This window comes from Peromyscus maniculatus, chromosome 11 (assembly GCF_049852395.1).
Source record: "Peromyscus maniculatus bairdii isolate BWxNUB_F1_BW_parent chromosome 11, HU_Pman_BW_mat_3.1, whole genome shotgun sequence".
Classification (NCBI taxonomy): Eukaryota; Metazoa; Chordata; class Mammalia; order Rodentia; family Cricetidae; genus Peromyscus; species Peromyscus maniculatus.
The window spans coordinates 37,208,823-37,227,530 of NC_134862.1; the positions used below are offsets into that span (position 1 = coordinate 37,208,823).

Here is an 18,708-nt window from a genome sequence, read left to right on the forward strand (position 1 = left end):
ATGCACCATGTGCATGTCGGACCCTGAGGTCAGACAAGTCACATGAACCCCAGTGTGAGTACTAGGATTTGACCCAGGTCCTACAAAAGCAAGAGGGACTTTTCAACTGCTGAGCTCTCTCTGCAGACCACACCTTGGGGTTTCTTGTTGTTTGTGTTGGTTGGTTTGGGTTTGGGTTTGGTTTTTTTAGATAGGGTTTCTCGCTGACCTTGAGTTCACCGAACAGGCCAGGCTAGCTGGACAGTGAACAGGAGAGTTCTGCCTGTCTCTGCCTCCCCAGCATTCGGGTTACAAGCATGCACTACTGTGCCCCACGTATTTTATGTGGGCTCTGGGGATTGAATTCAGGTTGGATCTTAGGCACTTGACTAACCAGCCCGTTTCCCCAGCCCAAGACTTCCATTTTGGAAGATACACCTGGCTTTGGGGTGAACAGAATAGACACCACTGTGGGTTCCAGGTATCCTGGCTTCCCACAGATCAAGTCATGAAGGAGCCTCGGACTCCTGATGCTTACTAATTGGGAACTGAAGCTCTTCTGGGCCTTTGGCATGCCATCTTCATAAACACCCATACTTAGGAACACTTGGTGAAAGGGTAGGGAGATAGCTCATAGGATAAAGTAACTCAAAAAACATGAAGACCCAAGTTTGGATCCCCAAGACCCACCTAAAGCCAATGTGGGAGCACACATATGTAATTCCAGTGCTTCTGTGGCAAAATGGGAGGCAGGAACAGGAACCCCAGACACTAACAGGTCAGCCAGCCTGGTGTGCAGCAATGAGCCACAAGTGATTTTTGTCTCAAGCAATATGGAAGGGGTGTGTGGGTGACATCTGAAATTGTCCTCTGACCTCTGTGCTTGCACACACACAAAGGTTTTTTTTGTTTGTTTGTTTTGAAACAGAATCTCTCTACATAGCCCTGGCTGTCCTGGAATTCACTGTGTAAACTAGGTTGGCCTCGAATTCACAGTGATCCACCTGCCTCTGCCTCTTGAGTGTGGAGATTAAAGGCGTGAGCCACCACACTGGGCCACACAGATTTTTAAAAGATGGGGTGGATGGGAGCCAGCAATATGGCTCACCAGGTAAAGCACTTGCTGCTCACACTTGAGGACCTGAGTTTGATTGCCAGAACCCACAAAAAGGTAGAATATTACGATCAATCCACGGTGAGTCTATTAAATGGGTAACAATTTATTAAGATGTAAATTGAGGAAATAGACCCACGATTACAGAACGGAGTAGACAGCAGAAGTCATCCTCTGATCTGACCAGGAGGAATCCACCTGGCAGGTAGGAGCAGGGAGAAGGGGCAGGTGACCCATGTCTAACCCTTATCAGACATGCTTCAAAAGCAAGAAGCACTGTCTCCTTTGGACATTATAGCCCAAGGTCATGGTCAGAGCAAACACCACTACAGTGGAAAGAAAAAGAAGAGAACTCCCCCAGAACTGTCTTCCGACTCCCACTTACACGCCGGGACACGCCTGCTCGCACACTCAGACACATGAATCACACACACAGAGTAGTGCAAGTCATCTTGTAAACCAAAGTTTCTGACTGTTCACCAGTTAAAAGGATAACTATCTGGATTTTGTCTGTTTCTCCATCTATAAACACCCTTGATTCTTTTTTTTTTTTTTTTTTTTTTTTTTTTTTGCTTCCAAGACATTTTCACGCGTGATTCCAGAGATAAAATATTTTGATAAATTTTTTTAACTCTTTGGCCAAGCAGCGGGTTTCTCATAAGGACTTTAATTTCTTAAAGGTCACCCATCATCTGATGGCTGCTGTGGCTCCATGAGATGCGCCCCAATTTCACTCATCTCTTCCTGTCGTTTTTCTTTCCTAATGTGACATTTTCGAGTCGTCAGGATGCCCGGGCCCTTTCACGGCAGCGATGCTATTTTCTTCCATTTGCCTCATTTTACTTTTCTTGGGTGAGATCCTGCTGAACGTTCGAGTTCCTTTCAAATAACACCGTGGCAGAGCTTGTTTTCACAGTGTGTCATTACCGGCTCGCACGCTTCTATTAGCCCGACCTCGAGAACGGCTCCCTCAGCCTTGCAGATTTTAAAAGGACTCTTATTTGCCCACCCTCCATTCACCTTGTCAGAGAATGAGAAATAGGCCAAAATTGAGGTCCTTCCTGTCTGGAGGAAGACAGGAAAACAAAAAAGCTTCCAAGACCCGGCTATGATGTTGGATGAGGCCACATGGCCAAGAGTGCAGCTTGGTTTCCGAGCATGAGACGCATGCATATTTTATATAGATCTTTTCTTTGAAAAGCAGGTAGTGGGACTGGAGAGGTGACTCGGTGGTTAAGAGCACATACTGCTCTTTTCTGTTTTGTTTTTGTCTTTATTTGTTCGTTTTTTGGAGACAGGGTTTCTCTGTGAAGCCCTGGCTGTGCTGGAACTTGCAGAGATCCACCTGCCTCTGCCTTCTGGGTGCTGGGATTAAAGCGTGTGCCACCACTGCCCAGCCACATCTTACAGAGGATCAGGGCTCAGTTCTCAGCACCTACATCAGGCACAACCACTTCTAACTCTCCTTCAAGAGGATCAAACGCCCTCTTATGGTCTCAGTAAGTACTACAGCTGTGTGGTACAGAGATAAACAGGCACACATACACATAAACTTTTAAAGTAATTAATTTAAAATTGATGCCTTATGATGATGCCCTAGTGGAATTATGCAGTGCCTGTTTCTCTGATAAGAATATATTAGGGCTGGAGAGATGGCTCCCCAGTTATGAGCACAGGCAACCTTGCCAGAGGCCCCAAGTTCTGTTCCCAGCACCCACATTGGGGTGCTCACACCTACCTGTAACTTCAGCTCCAGAGAATCTAATACCTCTGGGCTTCACGGGCACCTACAATCATGTGTAAACACACACACACACACACAGAGCTACACATAATTTAACATACAAATAAATCTTAGAGAATATATTAAAGCACCTCATGTGGAATCATGACTCAGATTGTTGGCAGATATGAGGAACACAAGATAGTGTATGGCCAAGACTCCACTTCCCTTTTGATCCCGGCAGTAAACAGCTGAGCTGAATGAGTCTGGAGTCTGGAAAATTGACACAGACTAGTCTGGCTTCTCATTTATATCGTTTCCCACTTCTGACTCCTTCTTCCGTGCCTCTGAGCAATTTTAAAGCAATTTTTTCCCCGTCCATGTTGGAAGTGGAGAACAGGAGCTGCCGGTGAGAAATGTCTGTAAAATGAATAGATTCCTCTCAGGCTCAGCTAAAGAGGGAAGCAAGCCTGGTCTCCTCTCCCCACGATCTCCAGAGATACAGAGAAAGGGCTGGTGTTCGGTCACTTTGGGGCTCATTATTTTTGTTAATGAGACACCTTTGGGGTTGGCATTGCTTTGTTGGGGGCTCCTTCGGTGTTGGAGGTTGAACTCAGTGCCTCGTACATGCTAGGGCAAGCATGCTGCCACGAAGCTGCCTCTCCAGCCTGTCTGCTGTCTCTGAAACTCTGCATCTGGCCCACAGCACCCTTGCTCAGTAGAGCTTTGTCTGAGCATGCCCTTTGGAGCCTCAGAAGACAGAGGGATGTTGGTGTAACGTGAAAACTGGGCCTTCACGTGCTGGGAAGTTGCTATACTCTAGAAGCCTCTTCTAACAGGGCTATACATTTTGATGAACAAATTATTATCTGAATTTTGATGAACAAATTATCTATCTGAAGACCACAGACAGGTCATTTAGTCTAGCAGACTCTAGAAGAGGAGGTGGAACCAGTTATCATGACGCACTAGGATGGTATATTTTACATTTGGTTTAATGCCTCGTTTCTTTGTTTATTTGTCTGTCTGTTTGGATGTCATATTTTACATTTGGTTTAATGCCTCGTTTCTTTTTGTTTATCTGTCTGTCTGTTTGTTGAGGCAGGATCTCAGGTATCCCAGGCTGACTTGAAACTTACCATGTAGGTAAGGATGAGCTTGAACTTCTGACCCTCTTGCCTCCACCTCCGGAATGTGGTGATTCCTGGTGTGTGCACCCACAGCCAGTTTATGTGGTGCTGGGAATCAAGCCCAGGGCCTGTCTTGTGCATGTGAGGCAAACAGTCTGCCAGCTGAGCATCACCAGCCTCCCTTCCTAGGTTTAACTCCACTACTTTCCCATCTTCCCTTGGGTGGTTCTTATCAATGGGCCATAGTGAACGGAGGATTCATGTCCTACCTGTTCTCCCGCGGAAGGATGTCTAGGGCTCTACTCTCTAGCCGTCCTCAGCACTTGCCTTTCTGAAGTCAAGGACAAAGTCTAACTGTAGCCTGGCAGGGGAAGCTGCTGTTCATGCCCTCCTCTTCCAAGCACCCCCACCATCCCTCCCTCCGTGACCTGGGTCATCCATCATGATCCCAGTTCTTCACCAAGTCATCTCTAGACGCCTAAACAAGTGTGACAATCGCGGGCTGTCTACTTCACCCAACAGTCTCGCCCTTGTGCCGAACTACAGTCTCAAACACAAAGCTAAAATTCCCCCAAACCCAACTAACTTTGGGTTTTCCCGGGTTTCATTTCTGTTGTGGTGACAAAATATCCTGACAAAATGGATTTATTTCAGTCTACCATTCCAGGTTATGTTCTACCCTCGTGGGGAAATGACAGCCATGGGAGGGTAAAGCAGCTGGTTGTAGCAGACCTCCAAGTCGAGAACAGACAGAAATGGACACATCATGTTCAGATGTCTGCTTACTTGTGCTCAGCTCAATTTCTCCACTCTTACACACTTCAGGGCCCCTGCCTAGGGAATGGTGCCACTCACAGTGGGCTGGGTCTTTCCATGAACTTCTTCATAGGCATGCCCGCAGACTAATCCACTTCGGACATCAACCTGGCACTTCCTAAGCATCTTAACAAAAGGATTTGTTCAAAAGCAGGCTCTCGTGTGGCCCAGGCTGTTCTCAAGCTTTCTACCTGACCAAGTGCCTTAGGTACGTTTCTTTTTGCTGTGATAGAATACCCAACAGAAGAAACTTCAGGGGGAAAAAAGGCTCACCATTTTAGGTTATAGCCCACCCTTGTGAGGAAACCAAGGCAGTGGGAACTGGAAGCAGCTACATCCATAGTCAAGAACAGAGAAAAAGGAAGCAGTGAATGCTTGCTTGTGCTCGGCTCTCTTTCTTCACACACAGTTCTCGATGCCCTGCTCAGGGAATGATGCAACCCGTAGTGGATGGGTCTTTCACAAAATCTGTTAACATAATCAAGATACTCTCTCACAGGCCAACCTACTCTAGAAAGCCCCTCATTGAGACCGCGTTCCCAGGTGATTCTGGGTTGTGTCAAAGTGATGGAGCTAACCGTCACTAGGCGATAAGGTTCAGTTAGTTCCAGAACCAGACCCAGGTAACTCAGCGTTCTGAGGAGCTTACATGTTCTCACAGGCCTCTTCCCAGTGACTGGCTTTCACATACAAGTTGACCACACCAAATCTGAAAGTCAGAAATCCAAATTGCCCCTGAGCTAGAACATAGGTCAGTTGGTCGAGGTTATCTAGGAACTGGTCACTTCCCATCTCTAGGTCAATGAATTAACACATACATTGTAATACCTTGGATTTGGTATTGGCTTTCCAATGACAAAGTGGTGGAACGTTGAAGTTTGCTGCTGGTGTTTGTGGTCTGGCTTGTTTCATCTCTAGCACCAGGCGCTAAGGTTGCTGGGAGAAGTCAGGAGTCTGCCCCAGGAGCCCAGTCTCTAGAAAGTGCTGCTTTGGTGGCCTGTTTGGCCAGTTGGTAATGCTGAAACAGGTGTTCTAAGTCCTGTGTCACTTGGCCATCATAACTGTTCCGCAGACATCCAAAAGCAGCCCACATTAGAGGCTTTGTGGACCAAGAAAGTGCCGAGCAGCCAACCGGATGAGGAAGGCCACTCTCTGTGTCCTTCAGCATCAGCAGAGGGACCCTTCCAGCTAAGTGAAACTATCAGGATGGAGAAGCTGTTTTCTGCATTTCCTGATGATCTAGTTCCAAGGGAGAAGGGCTTCTTTGGCTACAGTTCCAGGCTGCAGTCCATCACTGCAGAGATGTCAAAGAACGGGAAGCAAGCGGTCACATTGTATCCGTTGAGCTTTAAATGCAAAGTATCCCATAAGCTCCCGGGGAAGTGGTGTAACTTCCAGGCCAGGGAGCCTCACTGGAGGAAGTCAGTCACTGGCCTCACTTCCTGATTCCTTCTCCCTCCCTCCCTCCCTCCTCTCTTGTGTGTGTGTGTGTCTGTCTGTCTGTCTGTCTGTCTGTCTGTCTGTCTGTGTCTGTGTGTGTGTGTGTCTGTGTCTGTGTCTGTGTCTGTGTCTGTGTCTGTGTGTGTCTCTGCTGTCTGCTGTCTGTCTGTCTCCTGCACAAAGATGAAAATGAAAGGATCAGTCTGCTTCCTGACTGCCAGGCCATCCTTCACGTTCCTGCCATCATGGCTTCCCTGTCCTGATAGACTGTGCCCCTTGCTGGAACTATAAGGCAAATAAACCTTTTCTCCCTTAACTTACTTCCTGTCAGGATATTCTAGGACAGCCACAGAAAAGTAAGGAATATAAACATCCGAGAGCAAAGAAATGCTTCCGGACATGCCGGGGCTCAGCTAGCGTCCTCCGTTCTTACACACTCCAGGTCCAAACCCAGGAAATGGTGAATCAAGATGCTCCCCCCCCCCCCCCCCCCCCCCCGCCCAGCCAGTCTGATCTAGACAATCCCTCATGAGACTCCCTCCCCAGGGAATTCTAGATTGTGTCAAAGTGACAGTTAAAACTGACCATCACACCAGCCATGGTATGGATTCTTCTTTAAAGGGATAAAGGGATAAATACCTATATAAAGATATAAATACCTATTCCTAGAACCAGATTGCTACCCCGCTACTGTATTAGGAACAACAGGAGAGGCCTAGCGATAGCCTACCATTTGTAGGCCTGGCCTTTCTGTCGGGAAGGCGCTGCACAATGCACGATCTCTCTCTTCTGGTAGTCTAGTTAGTAGTGTATGAAAGAGTGAGAACTTGTTGGGCATAGTGGCGCACACCTTTAATCCCAGCACTTAGGAGGCAGAGGCAGGAGGATCTCTGTGATAAGAAGGAAAGGGAGGAGGGAGGGAGGGAGGGAGGGAGGGAGGAAGGGAGGGAGGGAGGGAGGGAGAACCCATAAAAATACGTGAAAGGGCTAAAGTTGTCCTAACCCACAAACACAGCCTAAGGTACTTCACCTGCAACTGTGTGGTAGAAAGGCATACGTAATGCTCGGCTGTGTGGAATTACAACTAGACTTGGACTTGGACAACTATTTTTCACACGATTACTAGGCACCAAGCCGGAGAATATTAAATGTTTCTACAAAATATCTCCTTCAGTCCTCACAGCAGCTCCGCGACAAAAAGCATCAGAATTGACCCCATTGTGCTCCTGGGGAGACAGAGTGCTTGTATTATCTTAGGTAAGCTTCCAGAACCAGTGAGAATAGACTGTAAATGAGCCTCGAGAATCCATACACAAGGGCGATTGCCATGGTTACCACAAGAGGACATGATAGCATCGGAACTTGAATCCTGGTCTTCCTGACGGTACAACCTGTGCTGTTCATGATCTCTCTGCCTCAGCCATGTTGACCAGTAATCAGTTTCTTTAGGAAGCTGAGGTTAATTCATTGTCCAAACTCCCTCCTGAACCTCCCACACTGGCTAATTAATAATGAACAGAAAAGTACATCCTGAGTTTCTATAGGTCCGATATTTTATTATTCTTGGTGTTCCTCCATTAAAAGTGACCAGAACTGGGGTCCGAGTGTAGCTCTGTCTTATAGCACTTCCCAGTATATATGACTCTCTGGGTTTAGCCACCACTACATAATGGAGTAATTAATTAAAATAAAGTGACTGAGGCTGAGGTGACTGTGGGTAAACTGTCTGCCACCCAAGCATGAGGACCTGAGTTTGATCCCCACAATCTACATCTAAAACACTGATTGTAATGGTATTTGCTTCTAACCACCCCCCCACCCCCCCCCACCCCCGCACTGGAGAAGTGGAGGCCACTGGATCCCGGATCCCTGAGGCTCACTGGCCAGCCAGCCTAGCCAAAGAGGAGAGGAAATAATGTGGAGAGCAGCTGAGGGAAACATTCAAGGTCAAGCTCTGGCTTGCACACACATGTGCACATAACCACATATCCACATGCATGCATGCATACATACATACATAGAAGAAAATGAAGCTGACCAAGCCTGGGAGTAGTTAACAGAATCTTCGTGAACTCACTTAGGAGTTAAAAACAATTCTTTTTCCTTTCAAAAGAGAGAAAAATATCTCAGTGACTGTGTCAGAGTGTCCCAGTCCTTGCCAGGAATAAAACACATGCCCCATTATCTGATCTCCCATGTCATTTTTATCTGGAGAGTGGGACCTTCCTGTTTAGAAACACTCACTGGTGGGTGGCCATGGAGACGTCCGCCATCTAGAGGGTCCTGGTTAGACGCTGGCCTTCTGGAGGGCAGACTGAAGCCCAGTGTGGCCAATTTTCCCTGGAAGAGTTAAACCTCGGCACTGAATGTTTTCTTCTACCCAATTTTTGTGTGTGCATGTATGTGCACACATCTGTATACAGGTGTGCACACCCGTGTGAATTTGTGCCCAGGCTGGAGGAGGGCAGCAGATGCCCTATGCTGTCACACTCGGCCATATTTCCTTGAGCCAGGGTCTCTAACTGAACCTGGAGCTAGGCTGGGGGCCAGCAAGCCTCCGAATCTCCCTCCGGCTCACACAGTTAGTCACAGGGCAAGTGCTGCTACCCACCCGGCCCTCTCCTGGTCCTCACAGCCTTCTTGTGTTTCTCTCTTCTGTGGTAAAGAATTCTATAGGGGTGGAGTGGAAATAAAATGAACTCCTCAGAAAGAAGGAGAGGGAGAGGAAGACAGACTGGAGGGAGGGAGGGAGGGAGGGAGGGAGGGAGGGAGGGAGGGAGGGAGGGAGGGAGGGAGGGAGGGAGGGAGGGAGGGATAGAAATAGCAAGTTGGCATGGGGGAGGTGTGTGGCAAGACTGTAAGTAGGCAGAAGCCTTTGGTTGGAGATGGTGGGTTTCTCTACCTGGATTATTGTCATTCGAGCCTTAGACGTGCCTCGTGACCTTCATACATGTGCCTCATGTGCAGGTCACAAGTACACAGGAACCAAGAGGAAAAATGCTTACTGACAGCCGACCGGAAACTGTTATTACAGTGTTTCAAAGCCACGCATCATCTCCTGTCATCTTAATTAGTGTGACAAGAAAACTCACTGCCAGGAAATGGTGTGATAGCCGGGCAGTGGTGGTGCACACCTGTAATCCCAGAGCTTGGGAAGCAGAGGCAGGCAGATCTCTGTGAGTTCGAGGCCAGCCTGGTCTACAGAGTGAGTTCCAGGATGCCCAGGGCTACACAGAGAAACCCTGTCTTGCAAAAACAAAAACAAATGAAAGAGAGAGAGAGAGAGAGAGAGAGAGAGAGAGAGAGAGAGAGAGAGAGAGAGAGAGAGAGAGAGAAATGGTGTGGTGTTCACTTGTGATATAAGCTTCCTTGGAAGAAAGTGAGTGAGGCTTGGTAGAATTAGCCCAAAGTGTTTAATTATTTCATCTGTGTATGCATATGGTGTGTGTGTGTGTGTGTGTGTGTGTGTGTGTGTGTTCATATCTATGAGTGCAGGTACTTGAATGCCACACTCGGCATGTAGAAGTCAGACAGAAATGTCAGCTGTCCATCCTCACCTTCAACCTTGTTTGAGATAGAGTCCCTGTTGTTCGCCATTCATCATCCCAACCAGCTGGCCTTCGGGATCCTCAGGATTCTCCCTTCTCTGCCTCTAGTCTTCCTGTAGGAGCCTGGGGTTGCAGCTGTGTGCTGCTGCATCCGGCTTTGTGTGGGCTCTGAGTTCAGGTTCTGATGCTTGCACAGCACGCACTTACGTACCCACTGAGCCGTCTGTCTCCCCAGCCCCCTACACCTTTCTTTATGTGTGCTGAGATATTCTGGTGCCGGTAGTGCATAATTGTTGGTGCAAATAATGATTCAGATACGATTAAGCTTAGGTCACATTCAAGTTCATCGAGCAATAGCCTCTAATTCTTTAATAGTAGGTTCAGATTGGTTGATTTAAAGGAGATAATCCCCCACCCCCACAAGATTCTCTGTTTAAATGGATAAGCACTTGCTGCTCCCATTTCTTCCAAGGTTGTTTCTGACATTGTAGAGCTGAGGAGGGCATCAGGCCTTCTCGGCAGGCCCTCATTTTCAGAGGTCAGGAAATACTGTGGACTCCAACAGCTCCGGTTAAACCTGCCAAGACCCTGTCTGTACCTGCGAGCATTTTCTTCTCTTCCCTTTTCGAGATGATGCTATCCTGTATTCCCAGCTGTTAGTGGGTTGTTAGAGTCAGATCTGGACCCTGGCAGCCCTGACATGCCAGGTTAAGTCCAGCATCTTTCCTCAGTGGGTCAATTAGGAGGACCAGAGATACCGAAAAGAGAGTTACTCAACTGCGGCCACCTCGGGGAGAGAGCAAGTACAGGTCTAGTGACTCCCACATCATCTTTGGGGTCCTGACACAGGTCTAAGGTTTAAACAAAGCACAAGAGATGTTCATCAACAGGCAGTCCTGGTCAAGGTGTGGTTCAGCCCATCACTGAGCCATCGCTGTCTCGGGTCCAGTGAACATCCTGCAAGGTTGTCAGACTGTGTGAAGTCTCTTCCAGGGAGACAGATTCCCCCTGGCTGACACCAGGCTCCGACCTTTCCCTTCATTCGGTGTCAGACCAAAGGGAAATTCCAGTTCCGTGGGGCTCATTGTCTCGGTGTCTGATCGACCAAGGGAGGGGCTCTAATGTCTCTTTATCTTTAGAATATCTTCATTCCTGCCTGGATAGTTACATTTCTTGGGGGACATGGCCCAGGTATTTCTGAACACGAATGTACAAGGAACCCCAGCATCCTCCACCCTACCTCACTCCCACCAGACACTCATCACCGCCGCCCCGCCCCCAAGTCTCCCTGTCACGGGATGTGTGCCTCGAGCCGTTTTGGACTTGGCTTCCACGTGTGGGCAGAGAGAATCAGGATTAGAACCAGCCTAGCAACAGTCCCGCACAGCACTGTATCCCCGCACCTGGTATACACAGAGACTGTTGCATTTGGGGGGCCCACTGACCCATGGTGTCATATCCCTTTGTCCCACCAGCTCCCTGCGGTGGGCTAAGGACTTTTAGCTTGTCTCTGCTGCCCTCTACTGTCTGTCTAGGGAAAGTCGAGTTTTGCTCACTGGGGAGGAAAATTGGGACTTGCAGGCTTTGCAACTTCTGCTTCCACAGAGGGGGGGAAAAACGTGCAGCTGGTGGTGTCCCCAGTGAAAACTCCATCATCAATCCTGTGTTTACTGGCCTCCCAAGTTCAAAAGCAGTTCCATTGGAACTGTAATCAAACCACTAAGTGACCTTTCTGCCCAGGGTCCCCCGAGTCCCTGAAAGGGCCCCCTGTTCCCTGCTTGAGTGGAGAAACCGTCTGTTTAGTCAAGCATGTGTTTTTGCAGTTATGTGCCCTGCTGAGTGACAGAAAGACAGTTGTTGGGTCTCGGGTTTATTGTGGGTTTTTGTTTCGTACCCCCACCCCCACTGCCCGACAGCCCCCAACCCTTTACTTTCATATCAGAAAAGGAGATGGGATCTAAGACCCTTGCAGTACGTCAGAGGCAGCGACAGAAGCAGACCACAGGAGCTGAGAGGCGGCCGCGACTGATACGTTCATGTGATGTGTTTTCCTGTCTTACAGCTGTTTGTTGGGCTGGGATTCCCCTATGAGGGTCCAGCTCCCCTGGAGGCCATCGCAAATGGATGTGCTTTCCTGAACCCCAAGTTCAACCCTCCCAAAAGCAGCAAAAACACAGACTTCTTCATTGGCAAGCCGACCCTGAGAGAGGTGAGTATTGAAAGCATTCCGCTTTCTTTTAGGGTTTTGTGTTTGTCTGTGTATGGGAGGGTGGCACATGTGTGCAGGCATGTTTGTAGTGGCCAGAGGGTGAAATGTGGTTCCCCCCCCCCCCGCCCCCGCCACTGCCACTTCACTTTATTCACTAAGGCAGAGTCTTTCACTACCCTAGCTTGCCCTGGGATCCCCTGCCTCCACCTCTTAGGCTCTATGACTAAAAGCAGGCTACCATGCCCGCCCTGCTTCTTCGATATGTGCTGAGGCTTCGTACTCAGGTCTGCATGTCCGAACAGCCAACTCGCCAGCCCCTCCCCCAACTCTATTTTGAATGACCGCGGTGGGTGCTCTAGTCTCCTCACGGCCAACAGCTGGAACGAGGAGGTCACTGGGGACGCTTGCTCGCCTCCTCTGCATTGCACGTGGTGGAAGTGAAGAAGAAATGGTGGCCAGTGACTGTTCAGAGAACGTCAGCCTCAGAGGTAGAGAGGCGGATTAGTCAATAAAGTGCTTGCCATACTTGTTAAATCCCCAGAGCTCTGGAAAAAGCTAGGTGTTGTAGCATACTCTTAAAATCTAAGAACCGAGGAGGCAGGGACGAGTGGCTGGCTCCCTGGGCTTCACTGGCCAGCCAGCCTAGTTTCCTTGGTGAGTTCCAAGCTGATGAGAGACTATGTCTCCAGAAAACAAGGTTGACAGTGCCTGAACAACACCCAGAGGTTCACCTGTGACCTGTCTCTGTAGGTGCGCACATGCATTCACACACACACACACACACACACACACACACACACACACACAGAACATCAGTCTCTAGAGATGACATCAGAGTTGATGGAAGGGATGCTCCTAAGTTTTTAGCTCGCCCTCAGTGGGCACCATGCTGTCAGGCTGTCCCCTCATTGCTTGAGCCTCTCACAGGAGCCTGGTTCCATCCGCCTTTGCAAATGCTCTTGAAACCTGCGCTTGGGTGGTGAATCACCACGGAGCATGGCCGGGGTTCATTTGGGGCGATAAAGAGAAGTCATTTACAGCTCAGTGTGGGTGATCCATGTCAAAGGTGGGGGGAGACAGGGCAGACCCAGGTGTGTGCACGAAGCCATGAGATTGGCTTCCGTGTTACTTCTGGGCAGTTAGCGATTCCCCTGACTGCTCATGCGCAGGGACATTAAAGCGGACTCCCTCGGGGCCTCTCGCTGGTGCATCACAGTGGTGGAACGTCCTAGTGTGACACAGCAGCAACTGTTTCTAGAACGTTCATTTTTCAATGCTGTTGCCTTTTTAACTCTTTGGGACACTTTCCTGAACTTGTCCCCCAACCAGTGCATCCAGTGCGTTTCTTCCCTCCCTCCCCTCCCTGTGTGCTCTTTGGAAGTCTTTATAAAATGTCTGTTTAGATTCGTTGCCCTTTTTTTATTATTATTATTTTGGTTTTTAGAGACAGGGTTTCTTTGTGTAGTCCTGGCTGTCCTGGAACTCACGCTGTAGACCCGGCTGGTCTTGAACTCACAGAGATCCTCCTGCCTCTGTCTCCTGAGCACCGGGATTAAAAGCCTGTGCCACCACCACCCAATACTTTTGCCTATTTTTAAATGGGGTTTGTTGAGGGCTTTTTGCTTTTGAATGGTAGAGGTTCCTTAGCTATTTAGAGTATTAGCCCTTTATCAGACACACTTTGCAAATATTTTCACTCATTTTATATGTTGGTGGCTTCTCTTGATGTGTTAAAAGCTTTAAAAATTGGAGCTGTGGAAATACCTTCAGTAGATAACGTGCTAGGCACACAGTCAGGAGGGCCTGAGTTCAGTCCCTAGAACACATGTTTAAGGAAAACAAAAGCAACCCCGAGGCGTGGTAGCACTCACTTGAAATCCTAGAACTGTGGGGCAGGAGACGGGGATCCCTGGAGCTTGCCAGCTAGGCAGCCTAGCTTGCCTGGCTTGTCCCAGGCTAGGAAGAGACCCCATTCCAAAGACCAAGAGGGGTGGCCCATGAGGAATAATCTGAGGTGGATCTCTGGCCTCCACGGGCACACACATGCATACACGCGTACAGATGAGCATGTGCACTTGTGTGTAGGACTTTCCTACACACATTCTACCCCATGCCCAGGGAATGATGTCACACGACAGCGCTCACATCAGCCAATCCTGAGGAAGTGCTCATTGTCCTCTGTCGCTTGCCGTTATCTAATCATGTGATTGTGCTGATGTTGGGGAGGGCACTCGTTCTCTGGGACATAACGAGAAAAAAAAAAAGAGACGAAGCACCTGCAAGGGATGATTCTATCAGCCCTTAAATGAGACCGTAAGAGAAGGAGTGTGGACTCCTGTCATCTGTGGCTCCACATGTGACCTCATCCAGACAACTCCATCAGCCCAGTGTTCTCACAGGAGGCAAAGATGCCAGAGGGAGTGGGCAGAAGCTGGGCTTATCTGCACAACAGCCTGTGGTACTAGCCGCCCTACTAAGGGAGTTGAGCAGAGTGTTTTCCACTTTCTAGTAGCTCCATATCTGATATGGGAGCATGAGAAGACAGCTGTGCATCATACAGTGTACAGAGATAGCTGAGTAGGGTTGAGGATGTGGCCTAGCTGGCAGAGCACCGGCCTAGCATGCAGAGGCCCCGGGGTCCATCTCCAGCACCGCCTGAAATAGGTGTGGTGTGGTGGCTCATACCTGTCATCCCTGCACTTTGGAGGTGGAGGCAGGAGAGTAAGAAGTTCTGAGTCATCATCAGCTGTGTAACAAGTTCAAGGCCAACCTGAAATACACGAGCCCGAAATAAAAGCTGAGTGGATGAAAGAGGGGGGTTACCTTCGAGTTGTGCAAAGGGAGAGTGTCCGGTGTTAACAGATGGGGGTTGGGGTGGGCTTTAAAGAGAAAGGAGCAGAAGCGGAAACTTCTAGAGTGGATGAACAAAGGAGACCCGAGGTTAGTTTGCCCCATGCAGGAGAAGACCTTCCAACAGCTTTGAGGGGAGTGGTGGCCTTGATCTCGTGGCGGAAAGAACCATTGGCCCCCCTTTCACAGCTCTCAAAAACCCCCACATCTCCTTAACCAAAATTGGAAAAGAGCTGCCAACCAGTCTACAGATTTCTAACTCCAAAACCTCCAGAGCAGCGGGTTCCAACCTACGGGTCTCAACCCCCATAGGGTCGCATATTTTGTGTATCAGATATTTACATTGTGATTCATAACAGTACCAAAGTTAACAGTTATGAAGTAGCACTGAAATACTTTTATGGATGCGGGTCTCCACAGCGTGCGGAACTGTGTTAAAGGTTCACAACATTAGGAAGGTTGAGAACCACCGCTCTAGAGGGAGCTGGGGGTGGTTAAAGCACTTGCTGCTCTTGCAGAGGACTGGAGTTCAGTTCCTGGTACCCACATCCAGTGGCTCATAAACACCTGTAACTCCATTCCAGGGGATCCATGCCTTCTGTAGCCTCTTTGGGTACCAGGCATGTACTCGGTATACACACATACATGCTGGCACTCAGGAATACACATTAGATAAATAGATGATAGATAGATAGATAGATAGATAGATAGATAGATAGATAGATAGATAGATAGATAGATAGATAGATAAATTCAGGCATGGTGGCATATGCTACCAGCATGGGGAGGCTTACTAGTCAGGAAATTGGCAAGCTCCAGGTTCATTGAGAGAACCTGTTCCCCCCTCCCCAAAAAGTGAAGAGTAAGCAAGAAAGCTCACACACACACACAAACATGTATATATACACAGAATCTACACACAGAGAGAAAAACCTTAGACATGATCTCTCTTACCTCAGCAAATGGAAAAATTTTAACCCAAAGTCTCTTAGTGTACTAGACTGTCTTTGTGTCCGGCAGACCTGTGTTAAACTACCCTCACACACAAACGTTGATCAAGGTCAATTGTCTCCATTTCTCTTGGCCTTCACTTGAGGAAAAGGGGAAAAACTGAGATTTCTAAATTTGAGCTTAGCTTTGTTTTTATTTTTGCATCAGACCAACCAGGTTTTCAGAGTGCATTGTCACTCAGAGCAGGGAAGACAGACCCCAGAATGCCTCGAGGAATGGAGTTGCTTCATTGTACTTTAATATAAATTAGATCTTTATCTTTACATTGGGGAATGTATTAATAGGCTCCTGTAAAAGGAGCCTCCTCGGAGCTTCTACAGTGGTTCTGAAGTCGCCTCTCATATTTCCCAAGATGCTTGTCCAGAGGATGCCTCAGTAAATCTACTGACAGATACACACTCAAGTGGCTGAGATCAGACGGTCCTCAATAAATTACCAAGGAGGAACACAGAGTTCTGAGAGGGCTAATGAATCAAAAACGCCTCACTCGTAAAATTAAGTAACCCTCAGCAAATGCAAAGGAATGAAGCAGTGATGGCTTAGCATTGTGTGTTTGCTGAGTGCTTAGAGCAGCCTTGTAAATAGGGGGGGGGGGGGCTGCACTGCTAGGTAGATGAGTCGATGGTGATATTGCTGGCTGCTGAAATTTTAGCAGGAGATGGACTAATTAGCTTGTTCTCTGGGCCACAAAGCAGAAATCATGTGACAGTCTGCCCACCCTCTCAAAAGGTCTAACATGGCATAAATGAAGCTCTGGCAGATAAATATTCATATACATATATGTATATACACACACATATCCATAAATGTGTGTATGCGTGTGTGTGTGTGTATATATATATATTTTTAAGAGTGATTTTTAAGGCTTTGTTCATTTTTTTCTTAAGAATTGAGTGGTATTCTCTAAGATGCTTTCTTTTTTTGCTCAAAGATACTGGGTTGGAACCTGGGAAGAGAGCTCAGTTGAGATAAAAAGGCTTGGAGGACTTGGTTTCAGTCCTTAGAACCCAGGTAAAGGGCTGGGTGTGGTAGTGTACACTTGTAATCCCAGCGCTAGGGAGGCGGAGACTAGCGGATCCCCGGGTCTCTTTGGCCAACCAGCCTAGGTTGATTTATGGGTTCACGTCAGTGAGAGACCCTGTCTCAAAAGTAAAAGTCGGGCTGGAGAGATGGCTCAGAGGTTAAGAGCATTGGCAGCTCTTCCAGAGGTCCTGAGTTCAATTCCCAGCAACCACATGGTGGCTCTCAGCCATCTATAGTGGGATCTGGTGCTTTCTTCTGGCCTGCAGGGATACATGCAGATGGAGTACTACATACATAAAATAAATAAATCTTTAAAAATAAATAAATAAATAAAAGTCCACAGGGGTCTTGAGGAATGACACCCAAGATTGGCTTCTGGCCTCCACACATGTGTACACACTCATACACACAAACACAGACAAACAACACATCCACATAAAGCCGTTCGGTTGCTGAAGGGTCTAGATTTGAACTTGGCTTTGCTGTTTTCTGTTTATGTAGAACCCAAGAACCTTGGAATCCCTGTGATATATAGGAAGCCTGATAAATGACAGATGAGGGCTGGGGATTAGTCCACTGCCTATCTCAAGCAAAGACCTTGTGCATTGGTGTTGAATCAAAATACTTTATACAGAGTTTTATTAATTGACAAATAAAGGTTTCCACAGCTCTGTGGGCCTGCAAGGTCTCCAGCACTGACCACAGAGCCTGAAAAACAAGGGCTGTGACAGAAGAGGGAGCCTGTGCAGAAACCAAGAAAAGCAGCAGGCTCAGGACTGCAAGGGTTTTGTAATTTCCTGGAGGCTCTCCCAGAGGCTTGTGCTCCCAGCTTCCTGGCCCAAACAGGGCTTGCAGCGGCTGGTGTGCTGAGGTACCAAGGGCCGTGGGGAGGAGATGGCAGGTGCTAAGGAGCTTTGTAGTTCTCTAAGTGTCGGCGTCTTTATGGAATCTGAAGGAGAAGGGAAAACAAGAGAGCCAGGCTGGCCTCAAAAGCAAAGGCCATAGCACCAGCAGCTCCTGTAACGGAGGTGGTAGGATGTGTTTTCCAGCCGCGGAGATTGGTCGGTGGGCGAGAGCACTTGCTGAACAGGCGCGCGATCCTCGGGTTTGGATCCCGAGCACAAACATCAAGCTGAGCGTTGCCTCCAGCTCCTGCCCAGCTGTGCTGGGGTACTGGGGATCAGAGATCACTGGGGCTTGCCAGTCTAGCTAAAAACAGGGAGCACAGGGTCAGCGAGAGACGCTGTCTCATGTGAATAAGGCGGCCAGCAGCACAGACAGGCGCCCAGTGTCTTCCCCTGGCCTCAGCACATGCACAAGGGCGTGTACCTGCACATACGTTGCCCATACAGACACATGCACTAAATGAGTGAGTCAGTAAATTAATAAATAAGGAATAAATAGAACATATTTTCTCTCCAGAAATGAAATTTGCAAGTAACAGGACTTGCCTTTGTAGATCTTTTTTGTTGTTGTTGTTTATAATATATAAAAAAGAAATATGTAAAAAAATAAATTCTAGGAAAGTAATGGGTATTTCATTCAGTATTATGTGCTAAGAATTATAGTAGAAGGTGGGATGTCTGGTTCCACCTTCCAAGTGAACAGTTGTATTTAAAGGGGATAAAATACTCAGCGGAACACTGCCAGCCTTATTTTCTTATGTTTGACATTATGAAAAGGGAGCTGAGTATAATCTGTGTACATATCACACACGTATACTCAGCTGTCATGAATGTGATATCTACCCATGGAGGCATGTTTGACTGGAGGATAGTACCCAGCGTGACACTGATGTTGCTGTGACATTTTTCTGAAATAGTGACTGTTCATGGATGGAGTCTCAAATAAGCCAGTAGAAGGCG

At 48.1% G+C, this 18,708-nt stretch overlaps 1 protein-coding gene and 1 long non-coding RNA gene across 10 annotated transcripts in view; one reads left to right on the top strand and one right to left on the bottom strand.

Moving 5' to 3' along the window:
- The window catches only part of Mgat5 (alpha-1,6-mannosylglycoprotein 6-beta-N-acetylglucosaminyltransferase), a 292,499-nt gene that overhangs the window by 249,007 nt on the left and 24,784 nt on the right, over positions 1-18,708 (top strand). For all 9 annotated transcript variants that reach the window (XM_042258034.2, XM_006994301.4, XM_015987778.3 and 6 more), the window contains one exon: positions 11,813-11,959. In XM_042258034.2, the coding sequence (XP_042113968.1) occupies positions 11,813-11,959 (147 nt within the window). The remainder of the gene's footprint in view (positions 1-11,812; positions 11,960-18,708) is intronic.
- Positions 5,582-7,384, bottom strand: LOC143267771 (uncharacterized). The gene is made up of 2 exons (XR_013043208.1): positions 7,233-7,384; positions 5,582-6,056 (listed from the first exon to the last, which is right to left on the bottom strand). It is a non-coding gene; the product is annotated as an uncharacterized LOC143267771 (long non-coding RNA).